Below are 13195 nucleotides of genomic sequence, written 5' to 3'. Positions count from 1 at the left end.
TGCAGATGACACCACCCTTATGGCAGAAAGTGAAGAGGAACTAAAATGCCTCTTGATGAAAGTGAAAGTAGAAAGTGAAAAAGTTGACTTAAAGCTCAACATTCAGAAAATGAAGATCGTGGCATCTGGTCCCATCACTTCATGGGAAATAGATGGGGAAACAGTGGAAACAGTGTCAGACTTTATTTTGGGGGGCTCCAAAATCACTGCAGATGGTTACTGCAGCCATGAAATTAAAAGACGCTTACTCCTTGGAAGGAAAGTTATGACCAACCTAGATAGCATATTAAAACACAAAAGACATGTTTTTCCAGTGGTCATGTATGGATGTGCCAGTTGTACTGTGAAGAAAGCTGAGTGCCGAAGAATTGATGCTTTTGAGCTGTGGTGTTAGAGAAGACTCTTGAGAGTCCCTTGGCCTGCAAGGAGATCCAACCAGTCCATTCTAAAAGACATTAGTCTGCGTGTTCATTGGAAGGACTATTGCTAAAGCTGAAACTCCAATACTTTGGCCACCTCATGTGAAGAATTGGCTCATTGGAAAAAACCGTGATGCTGGGAGGGATTAGAGGCAGGAGGAGAAGGGGACGACAGAGGATGAGATGACTGGATGGCATCATCGACTCAATGGACATGAGTTTGGGTAAGCTCTGGGAATTGGTGATGGACAGGGAGGCCTGGCGTGCTGTGATTCATGGGGTTGCAAAGAGTCGGACATGACTGAGCGACTGAACTGAACTGAACTGAATTTTTAGGCTATTAGATCAACACTACTCAATACAAGTAGGACTTCCCTGGTGGCTCCACTGGTAAAGAATCTACCTGCAATGCAGGAGACCTGGGTTCAATCCTTGGGTGGAAATATCCCCTGGAGAAGGGAACGGCTACCCACTCCAGTATTCTGGCCTGGAGAATTCCATGGACTGTATACTCCATGGGGTTGCAGAGTCAGACACCACTGAGTGATTTTTTCTTACACTTTTCTTTCTTCACTCAAGACACTGGGTTGGGCATTTGGTTCCATCACTTCAAGGGAAATAGATGGGGAAACTGGAAACAGTGTCAGACTTTATTTTTTTGAGCTCCAAAATCACTGCAGAGAAACAACTCCCCAAAGGAAAATTCAAATGTTGTTAACATAGTAACTTGAGTGGGTGTTGAGCAAGCAAAAACGTCAGACATCAATTACACAAAGATTTAAAAAAGAAAAAAAGACTGAGATTTCATTTAGGGAAAACAGGACTGATAAAAGATGTGACAAAAATTGGTAAGCTTGCTGAACTTAGTGTAAATCCAAAGAGTTGGTCCTGATTTAGATATTAAACTAAGTCTATTATTGCTCTCATTTTGAGTTACTGCCAAAACAGTAAGCAAGTAAGCGTGAAATAGACACTACTTTAGGACTTAAATGAATAGAATCAGCTTCCCCATGACTAACCTGTTTCCTCACAGAGTTAAGCCTGCAATTCAGGGGTCAGCCTCCTGAATTGGAGGAAACCAGGGCTGCTGGCTCATTGCCATATGTGGATACACTATATGAAGGATACTTGATGAAGGACTAGTATGTTCAAGTTTATGTGCTAATATATAAAGACTGTCTTTTTGTGTCACATTTAAATGATCTGCATTCTTTTTCTTACTTTTTGGAACAACAGCAGCCAGTGGGAAAAATGATAGCAAAATGTAAAATCTAAGGGCAGAGAAACTGAACATACTCAATTGTTATTGAATGGCTGGGTGAATAAATAAATTTTCATAGAAAATTGGCCCGTGTAATAAAAGGAAAACTTTTTCAAGAAAAGTTTTCATTAAAACTACAGAAATCTGAATTATCCTGTGTGGTTTATTACTAGTAAAACATAATACTTGTGGACACAGTCGGAAAAGGAGACGATGGGACAAAGTGAGAGAATAGCATTGAAACATATACATCACCGTGTGTAAAATAGAAAGCTAGTGGGAAGCTACTATATAACACAGGATACCAGTCTGGTGCTCTGTCACTCTGTGACAACCTAGAGAGGTGGACAGGAGTGGAGGAGGGAGGGAGGCTCAGAAAGGAGAGGATATTTATATGTATGTATTTATTTATATGTACACACACACACACTTATGGCTGACTTGTGTTGTATGGCAGAAACCAGCAAAACTTTTTAAAGCAATTATCCTCCAGTTAAAAATAAAAAGATACATTTAGGTGACCATTTAATTTTATTAGACATAAAAAAATTACTGTATACCCTGTATACCATATTTTTTACCTTAATAGCTTAAAAATAAAAATATTCTACTTACCCTGAAATCTGTTTATGTACTCAACAGATTTGAGCCAAATTGATCATGTTTCACTTCAAGAAATACTTACAAATATTTTTAATTCCATAGGACAGATCATTAATTATGCTTTCAGAGGAGATATAATTAATGGACTTGCACTATAGAATGAAGGCCTTTAGTAAACATAAATAATGCAAACTCACTCTACCAAGCACCTTAAGAGTACCCAAACAAATAGATCATCTTACGTGGCTGAAGCTTTTCCTTCCACATGTTCCCATGTGGAACATGAAAGTATTCAAAATAATTTAGCATCAGCTTTTTGGTGAGATCTTCATAGAAAATTAAAGATTATTTGGTGAAGAGGTTATGCATCCCAATAAAATAGTCTGTCACGATTTATTTTTATAAAAGTTAGAATAGCCCTAATGAAAGCTTAGAATATGCCTATAATGACAGAATACGTATTATAATCTTGAAACGCCTGATTGTATTGCTAATGAATATTTTAAATTAACTTTTTTTTAAAATTTCAAAATACTGTCAGATGAGTAGAACAGCTCGTCTGAAGAAAAGCTCTTCAGATGAGAGTAAAGAACTGTCATATGCTCCTCCTCCAGTTTCCTCTGTTGTCATCATTCTCCCTTAGAAGAGTCTCTATCACAACAAAGAACCAATATTCATACATTACTCTTAACTAAATTTGGTATTTATTCAGCTGTCACCAATTTTCCCTAATGTCCTTTGTGCTGTTTGAGGGTTTAATCCAAGCTACTTCCTTGCATTTAGTCATCATGTCTCCATAGCAACATAATCTGTAGTAGTTCTTAATCTTTCCTTGACCGTGGTAACCTTGAGTTTGGTCAGATTTTTGCAGAATGTTTCTCAATTTGAGTTTGTACAGTGTTTTTCTCATGTTTACACTGATATCATTGGAGGGGAAGATTGCAGAGGTAAAATACTCCTCTGGAAGATCCTCTGGAAAAGGAAATGGCAACCCACTCCAGTGTTCTTGCCTGCAAAACCCCAGGGATAGAGAAGCCTGGCAGGCTACAGTGCATGGGGTCATAAAGAGTCTGACACAACTGAGCGACTTCACTTTCTTTCCCTTTCATCACATTGTATCGTGTTATCTATAGGCGCTCTACAGGATAACTTGAGAACTTGGTTGAGGTAGTGTTTACCATGTTTCTCCACTGAAAGGTTACCTTTTCCCTTTTTCATTCTCTTCTCTTTGGAAATAAGTCTCTAAGCGTAGCCTGAGGCTGGCTGTGATGATATGCTCCATCTTGAAGAGGGGGAGTATCTGTATAAATTATTTGGAATATTTCTGTAAAAAGGAGTCATCTCTTTCCAATTGTTTATATATTCATTTATTTATATATAAATTCATGCTTTTTTGTTTTATGTTTTGATTATAATCTATTACTATGCTGTTTACATTGTCGCTCAAATTGTTCCAGCTTTAGCATTTGGGTGCTCTCTCGTGTTGGCTCATTTATCTCTTTGGCACACTCCTTTCCATTATCTTTTGAGCACTTTCTGGCACAAGTTGTTCCTTCCTTGCCGCATCCCAGGAATCCCCTACTTCTGCAAAGAGCCCTGGTTCCCTCATTACAAGAAATCCAAACCCAGGCACTCACATTAATATAGAATCTTATACTTAAAATATGGCTTAATTGGAAAAATATTTTTAATACTTGTAAAATATTCTGTCATTTTCTTGGATAAAAAGTAACTCATTAATTTATGAATCAATGAAAAATATTTTAGAATTGAATTTTCATTTTTATGTTATTATACAAATGGCTGGCTGATAGCAAATTTTGTACACAAAGGATCAATAGTAAGAAGTGACAGAATCAACTAAGAGTATTTTATTTCTCTGTGTAAAAAGAAAGAACAGTATGTTTCTCAAAGCTATTACAATGAATCCAGATTTGTATTTTGCAATAGTAGATAGAATAGTACAATCTAAGAGAAGATGTAATGTTCAAGTTTCAACACTTTTTTCTAACAGTTGAGCAGTGACAGTTGAGTGTGATTACATTTATAATCAAACATTTTAAACATTATTTATAATAATGGATGGACTTCCCAGATGGCACAGAAGTAAAGAATCCACCTGCCAGTACAGGAGACGCAAGGATGCAGGTTCGATCCCTGGGTCAGGAAGATTCACTGGAGTAGGAAATGGCAACCCACTCCAGTATTCTTGCCTGAAAAATTCCATGGACAGAGGAGCTTGGTGGGCTACAGTCCATGGGGTGACAAAGAGCAGGACATGACTGAGTGACTAAGCACGCTTGCACGTAAAAATGCATATTAATACAATGGCATTTTTCCAAATTGTGATCTAAAATTTAGCCTGGAAAAACTGTTATTAACAAAAATAATTCCTTTCTTGCTCATTATTTATTGGGAAACGACTGCCTATTGTGATTTAAAAATACTATTCACTTTCTCATTTTTTAACAATTAAGCATAACTTTGTATACTTTTTGTTTCCCCTCAACAGTAACTTCTAGTAATTCTGACATCAGTGTTGATAGAGTAAGTACTAGATTGGTAGTCAAGAGTTGTTACCAGGATATATTGAAACTGAGGATTTAAAACATCAACTGTAACTTGAGAGTACTTTATTAATTTGTATTTAGATATAGAGTTGCATTGGTATTGCTGTCATTGAATGAAAGGGTAAATTAATTAAAATATGAGGTATGGTTAAGAGATATCTGAAGGATTTACTACAGTATTTTATCTATAGGATGAATAGATTGGAATGCCACCTATATTACAGATCACTGAAACACAAATGGGAAAGCAAACTGAAATTGAAGATATTTTTATCTTATTTTTTGCTGTGTGTTTCTCAACTTGATAATTAAGTGCAGTTTATCAGATGCTGTCATATAAGATTGATGTGCTTTTAAAACACATTTTCCTCAAGATTTCCTAAGAGCAATAGAATTAAAGTGTCACGCTATAAGATGAATTTGAAAGTTAAAGCCAAAACAAAGTTTTCTCTAAGAATGACATTCAAATAATCAAGGTTACATGATGCATATTTTAGAGTCTGCTTTCCATAATACTTAGAATGACACATTTATTTCTGGGAAGTTGTGGGAGACCTTAACCCTAAAAGAAGTTAAACATGAAGCTTTATTTTCAGCTCGTCTTCTTACAGAAGTTAAATAACCCTTCATCTGATCCAGGCTTTCAGATTTTCATAGCCAAATGTCGTCTCTATCTCCTGAATACCTGATTTTTAAAGACATAATACTTTCTTATGTTATGCAAAATATCAGTACTTTTAGGGAAAATATCAGATAATTCAACTATATATGAACTGGGTTCTATCACTTGCTTAATTTGTCATGAAAAAGCTAATGATAGAGAAACAGCTCGAATTTTGTTTTTCTGTTTCTGAAAAAATGTTTCACTCATTTCTTATGTTAGAATTCTGCAGTAAGTTCATTACCAAGAAAGCTCTTTGTTTCTTCATTACATCATATGATCAAATAGTGGAAGTCATCAGTCCAGAATATTTCCTGATTTTGTGCTAATAAATGGCCAAGAAGCTCTGAATATATTTAGAAATTAGTAACTAACTCACCTCAGTTATCTGGTGCATGTATTTTCCTGTTTCCTTTAGTAAATTATTGTTCAGTTTTTATCTAATTTCCTCCTTTAGACACTGTAACTCAATGTTCAGGCTTATGTCAATTTCTAAAGAAAGTACATGTTATGTAAAAAATATATACACTGAGTTTCTTGGTTCTCATCTTTATAGTTCATAGCCTTTTTTTTTCTGGACTTGATAGTCAGAAGTAATCCTACTTTAATGAATATTTAAAGTGTTTCAGTTTATTGTGTACCTGAATCAAATGAATTGAAAATGATCTTTGAATAAAAAGAGCATCCACAGCATCTATTCTTTGAGTGTGTTCTTTTGTTGGAATTTGTCAGCCAAACTTGTCTACTTGTTCCCTTATCTCAAGGTCAGTCATGTTTTGTTTTAATCTTTACTGTAAGTTTTTTTCTCTATTTGTGTTCATCTGTATTTGGAAATGGAGTTAAAAAAATGTAGGTGTGCATTTTTTCCCCAATGTTTTGTTTGCTTATCTACTTAAATGAAATAACTCCTCTGAGAGAATGAGTTAAAAGCATAGTAAAATAACTTCTATTGCTATGTATTATCAGTATCTTTTTATTGCTTTTAGGAAAAATGATGACAGACCTCTAATCCAGAAGTTTTAACTGATTGCATTTTTTTAAAGGACTAAAAAGAACAGCATTAGCAACATTGCAATAATTCTCTTATATTTGTGTAAATCTTGTCCTTAAAGTTTTGTTTAGTTGAATATAAAAAAGTTTGTCAAGAGCTATGGATATGGGAATTTAAAAAAAAATCATATGTCTTCATTTTATAGTTGTAAATTAATGGCAAATGTGCTTTTCATGATAAATTAAAAACTGGATATGATGATTTAAATCTCCATAAATAGAATGACACCTATTTGAAAATCAGCCTGAGAAGTGTTGAAATAGCACTATAGTGAACCATTATAGGTACAGGATAACAATCAATAAATGTAAGAATATAAGTTAAGTGTAACACTGGATACCATCCTAACATAAAAGATTTTCATATTTAATAAAATGAACTTGAAATGCAAATTGAAAAGTGATCATTTGATTAATTTCTTAGATAACTATTTCTAAATTAAAAACGTTTCATTTTACAAAAAATATTTGAAATTTTCTACGGCCAATTTTACTTTACTAGCTGAGCGGCTTCCCTGGTGGCTCAGAAGGTAAAAAATTCATCTGCAATGCGGGAGACCTGGTTTCAGTCCCTGGGTTGGGAAGATCCCCTGGAAGAGGGCATGGCAACCCACTCCAGTATTCTTGCCTGGAGAACACCATGGACAGAGGAGCCTGGTGGGCTATAGTCCAGGGGGACACAGTCAGACGCGACTGAGAAACTAAGCACATTTTTACTTATTTGTTTTTTATTTTAATAAGAAGAGTTAGATTCTAAATTATGAATAATAAAAATGACTATAAAAATACCTCTTTAATTTTGTTTTTCTTATAGAGTGCAGATATGAGCCCAGCAAGTAGCACCACTTCACTTCCAGTTAGTCCTCTTGCGGAAGAGCCTTTGCCTTTCAAGGTAAAAATAAATTTTAAAATGTTTTTAAAATTGTTCACAATATTTTTAGGATCTTCAAAATGTATTTATTTTGCCATGTAAAATAGGTAGTTCAGGCATAGATGGTGAGGTTAACTGCTTTAACTTGTAAGGATATTGTTTCAGATGTTAAAATTTTGTTGTTTTGTCTGTTGTCATTCTAGTTGCTAAATGAAGGTAAAGATTTTGAATAGAAATTGATATTTTATATAGCACTTTGTCTTGAATGTAAGAGACAGTGATTTCATTATAATAGTTTGATGTCATATGAATTATAGGTTTCAGATCTTTTATTTATATTAAGCAGTAAGTTTGGAATGAACTATTCAGCACTCATCCAGTGGTTAAACTTTCATTAGCTGGTTAAATTTTCATTGATGACTTAGGTCATAATTAATTAATTGTGTATTCTTTAAAGACTAATGGTCAAATCAAAAATTAAAATATAGAATCACTCCTCTAAACACTGCATTTTAAAAATAATGCTAAATATGGTTAGAGAATTCTTCAGTTTGGGACTCTATATACGTTAAAAATATCAAGTCACCTTCTTGTTTTGCTATTTAAGATTGTTTCTCTTTAAGCCAAAGCTTGTAAATCAGCTATTTTAGATGTGTACTATAGATGTTTGGATTTTTTAGGATTATTGTAGATAAAGGCACTCTTTAAGATCATGGGAAATTAAAAAAAAAAAAAAACTTGAAAAGTTGGGATGATACTCTTAGGTGCAGTTGTTTTAATTTGGTTTAAAGACAAGTCAACATACTTATGACAATTTATTATAATGATTTGTATTTTATCATTAACTTCTCATTGTTTTTCATATGAAGACAAAATCTTATTTGACTTAATATTGCTCATACTTCATACTGTGACTGACATGGATTTCCAAATGCAGTACTCAATATTTGCTGTTTTGTCAAAGTGAAATTAATAGGTTATAAATTCCATTATAAGTCTTTGGTTTTCTAATTATAAATGCTTTGTTGTTTGATGGTAGATAATATAATTGTTAAAAGCTCATTTTATATCAGAGAATTGTTAAATAATGAATCATGTTCTGATTGTATCACTTATTGAGAATCATTTTATCATTTTACAACAAAAGGAGAAAATACTACTACTGTTTCTAAGTTTATTATTTCTTAATATTTTGTCTTATGGTTATGGGACAAAATTTACAGAAGAATCGTATTTTTAGCAAGTTTTTAATTGAATTCTCAAAGTGTCACTAGAAACCATTTTCTCTTTTTAATATATTGATAATGACTGCCCTCCTTGAAAATTAATGTATTTTTAATAGAAGTAAAAGGAAAGGTCAGCTATATTCCAAAATGTGCTGACATAAAGCTAATATAAATATAATTATTTTAGTTAGTTTCACTGACTGGTTCTAAGAGATCAATATTTTCTTCATGTTAATGTGTATAAGTGGTTTTATATGCAATTAAAGTTTCAAAGTGCTTGTGATATATAATACTGGCTTTTGGTAACCAATATAATTATAGTACCACTTAATTCACTTCTTCTTTGAAAGGAATATTATTTATATTTTTAAAAGAATTTTATCAGACCGAAAAACATTCCACTAGTATTTAAAAAATATTCAAAATTAATGTTTCAAATTATAAAACTCCTGCATTTGCTTTTTAAAATTTTTGTCTTATAAATTGTTGTCATATAAACGAATAATAGAATTCTTATGTATCCTTATTTAAACACAAAATATACAGAAATTATTTTGAGATATACTTTAGTAGCATAGTATGTTTTAATTGCAAGCAAAATTTGTTGAAAACTAAAAACACATGACATTGAACTTTTCTGACAACTATACCCCAAACAATTCTGCTATTGTATTTAATTTGTGTTGAAAACTTTAAACTTTTGATATTTGATCAACATGGTAACTAAAAAAAAAAAAGATTATTATAGCTTTATATTCCCCAAGGATAAAATGATACTAATCATCTTTAATCTTTTAGTTTTCTAAGACAGTGATTTTTATCACCCAACTCCATAACCATCTGCCTTGACGTTAGACCAGCAAGGCTTTTGAAAGCCTTGGTGGCTGGTTGAGAGACTTAAATTATACCTTATCTCCAGGGATCTTCCTGACCCAGGGTTCGAAGGCAGGTCTCCTGCATTCCCTGTATTGCAGGTGGATTCCCTACCATCTGAGCCACCAGAGAAGTCCCAGTTTATCTCCTAAGAAGTTAATTAGGTTAATAAAAAAAAGCATTCCATCTCTTTTCTTGGTCTATTTTGGAAGCACTCATACAACAGTTGGAGGAAGATATCCTGTTTGAGCTCAAGTGTTTATCAGGGTAAATGCTTTCCTTTGAATACTATCTTTAGAATGACATTCAGATTAAGTTGATTTTAACCCTACCATTTGACATAATGACAAATGATATGTTACGTATTTTACAAATCCCTAATAATTGCCTCCCCACTAATATCTCTACCTGTGTTATTGAGTTGAATGTCAGATGAGAAGTTGGCTATCAATAGGAAGGTACCACACTAAGATCTACTAGATTAAAGGTAGTAGAAAACCGGTAGCACCCTGGAGACTTTCCCAAGGAGTCAAGAGAGGTAAATTATCTCCTTTGGAGATACAGCAATCAAAGATGACAATTAAATTTTGTTTGGGATCAGATGCTTCTTTCCCATAATAAAATGTATTTTTCAGAACTCATTGGTGTTGGGGTACATACTTCAATTTAATTTTCAAACAAAAACACATCTGCTCTGAAAAATAGTAGAAGCTCTCATATACTTACTTATGACTCTCTTCCCCGTACAGAACAATTCACCTCACGCTAAATTTCTTGTGCTTACTATTTAAAACCCATTGCTATAGTGTTTTGTTTTGCTTAGTCTTTCAGAAATTAGGAAAGTTTTTGTGAACATTCATCTGTCTTCTCTAACTCACTTGCAATATCTGGGTACTCTGTGCCTTCTTCCCCGCCCCCCCCCCCCCCCGATAGAACTGATTGATCAAAGATAAGTAGGATTTCTCCAGGTGGACAAGGCACATGGATACCAGTTCACCACAGTCAACATTCCCTATTCACATCTGGCCATGAAAAAATTTGAGTGAATCTCTTTATAGAAAAGATGTATATATAATTCACCAGCCTCCATATATACCACAAGTAATAACTCACAGATTTCCCAATTCGACTCTTGGTTCTGAGAAGTTTCTAGGAGTCTAGGTTTTTATAATGGCAGACTACTCTTACAGGCATACATTTGGAAACAAAGGACAAACGTGTAACCTCATTTTTTAATAGTGTTAAACATACATGTGTGGTGTGACACATGCCACTATATTGTTGTGGAAAGGCCAAGGGATAATTAATTTCACATGGGCAGGGATAAATTTTATCAAATAACAATAATAGAATCATAATAGTGCAAGATAATTAAGTGGGACTTGATATGAGGAAAAAGGGAGTAGACTGCTTAACGGTTAATTAAAGGTTTTATGTTTTTGTGCAGAATAGCCAAGCTGACATTGTTAACTGTGATGTACCCATTCCATTCTATTCTGCCTGTTTCCTCTGCCATTCTCCCTGATTTCTCTGATCTGCCTCCTCTCTTCCTATGTTGGCCTCAGTCGGAGACACCACACCCAAAATGCCTTGGGGTCACCAAATATTGCTATTCTTTAATAGGATGACACTGTTGACTTGTATATACACAGTTATTAACAGCCTCAATCCATTCCTGAAACTAATCTTCTTGAAGCTGCATGTGTGCTAAGTTGCTTCAGTCATGTCCACCTCTTTGCAACTCCATGGATTGTAGCCTGCCAGGCTCCTCTGTCTGTGAGATTCTTCAGGCAAGCATACCAGAGTGGGTTGCCATCTCCTACTTCAAGGGATCTTCCCAACCCAGGGATTGAACCACATCTCTTGTGTCTCCTGCATTGGCAAGCAGTTTCCTTATCACTGTGCCGCCTGGTGACCCCTCCATTAACAGTACACTTGATCTGGGCCAAGTTCTTTTTGCCAATCACTTTCATCACATTTTTGTTGTTGTTCTCACAGATTTTACTTATTTGTTTATTTATTTATGGCTGTGCTAAGTCTTCATTGCTGCATGCAGACTTTCTCTCACTGCAGTATATGGCCTTCTCATTGCAGTGGCTTCTCTTCTTTCAGAACACAGGCTCTAGGGCCTGTGAGCTTCAGTAGCTGTGACACATGGGCCTACGAGTTGCAGCTCCCAATGTCTAGAGTGTGGGCTCCATGGTTGTGATGCATGGACTCGCTACCCAGCAGCATGTGGAATCTTCCTGGACCAGGGATCAAACCCGCACCCCCTCCTTGGACAGGTAGACTCCCAACCACTGGACCACAAGGGAGTTCCATCACATATTTCTTCTTCAATAAGGCCTGCTATCTACATTCTAATGCCTTTTACTCCAGAAAACATCTTTTCTTTGATTAGATAAATTAGAAACGGGTATTATTATCTTCCCTTATCCTCTCATCTTTATCCTATAGTCAACAGGAAAGGAACACATTCAACCCACCTTCTCATTAGATGTTGTTTCAAAAGTGTACCATGAATATCCTCCATCCACCACTTTCAAAGTCTGAAAACAGGAATAAACCATTGCTTTCTTGGCCCATTGACTGCTGCTTCTCTGTGACACTGCATTCCTGGCATATGTAAAGTGGTTAGGTATCCAGTGCCTAGAATCAGCAGTGGAACCAGCCTGCTTGAAATCTAACCATCGTTCCTGGTAGCTGACACAGAATGGAACTGAGGTTTTACTTGGGTCTTCTCCTACAGAAATCCAAGGTTCTCTGAGTACTTTTCTTCATCCCCAGAAATCACAATTTAATCTAGACTAGAGAAGCTTTCTCTCTTCCGAATTCCCTCAGAGTTATATCCCTCTTTCCTCCAACCAGCAAGAGCACTGGAAACATCTCTTCCATGTACTTTTTTGTTGTTGTTTATTTGTTTGAATATTTTATTTTGGAGTAGAGTTGATTAACAATGTTGTGTTAACTTCAGGAGAATAGAAAAGTGATTTAGTTATACATATACATATATCTTTTCTTTTTCAAATTGTTTTTCTACTTGTTCAGTTACTAAGTCATGTCTGACTCTTAGCAACCCCATGGACTGCAGCATGCCAGGCTTCCCTGTCCTTCACTATCTCCCAGAGTTTGCTCAAACTCTTGTTTGTTGAATAGGTGATATCATTCTGCTAGGTAGTTACATAATATTGAGCAGAGTTCCCTGTGTTATCCATGTACTTTTTGGAGCTGAGAAAAGCAACTGTCTGAAGATTCTTCTCCCCTGATACACACACCCTATTTTAAGAGGACAGAGGACAGAAAAGAAGAAATAGAGAAATATACAAAGGTCTCCAAAATTTTATCCTGCCATGCAATGCAGAGCTGTTATGATATGTTTGACTACATATAGCCTAAACTCAGGACTTAGTAATATGTAGTAACACACATAATTTCCTCTCAATTATATAAAAGAAATATTGGGTAGGAAAAAATAGCAGAAAATATACAGTGATCCACCATCAACTATTTGGATGAACTATACTTATTGTTCCTATAGTTTCTATAATGATCACATGGTTTTATTTTAAGAACAATATTTTCAAGAAAGTAGAAAAGATAATTGGAAACCTTAGAAGCAGTATAGCCCAGTTAAAATCTCATTTCTGCCCCTTTCTGTGTG

At 34.9% G+C, this 13195-nt stretch overlaps 1 protein-coding gene across 3 annotated transcripts in view; it reads left to right on the top strand.

Moving 5' to 3' along the window:
* Positions 1 to 13195, top strand: part of CCSER1 (coiled-coil serine rich protein 1) — a 1488467-nt gene that overhangs the window by 614435 nt on the left and 860837 nt on the right. For all 3 annotated transcript variants that reach the window (XM_070372147.1, XM_070372148.1, XM_070372149.1), the window contains exon 7: positions 7379 to 7456. In XM_070372147.1, the coding sequence (XP_070228248.1) occupies positions 7379 to 7456 (78 nt within the window). The remainder of the gene's footprint in view (positions 1 to 7378; positions 7457 to 13195) is intronic.

This window comes from Bos mutus, chromosome 6 (assembly GCF_027580195.1).
Source record: "Bos mutus isolate GX-2022 chromosome 6, NWIPB_WYAK_1.1, whole genome shotgun sequence".
In the NCBI taxonomy this organism is placed as follows: domain Eukaryota; kingdom Metazoa; phylum Chordata; class Mammalia; order Artiodactyla; family Bovidae; genus Bos; species Bos mutus.
The sequence above is the reverse complement of the archived record's forward strand: the minus strand, read 5'-3'. Positions and strand labels throughout refer to the sequence as shown.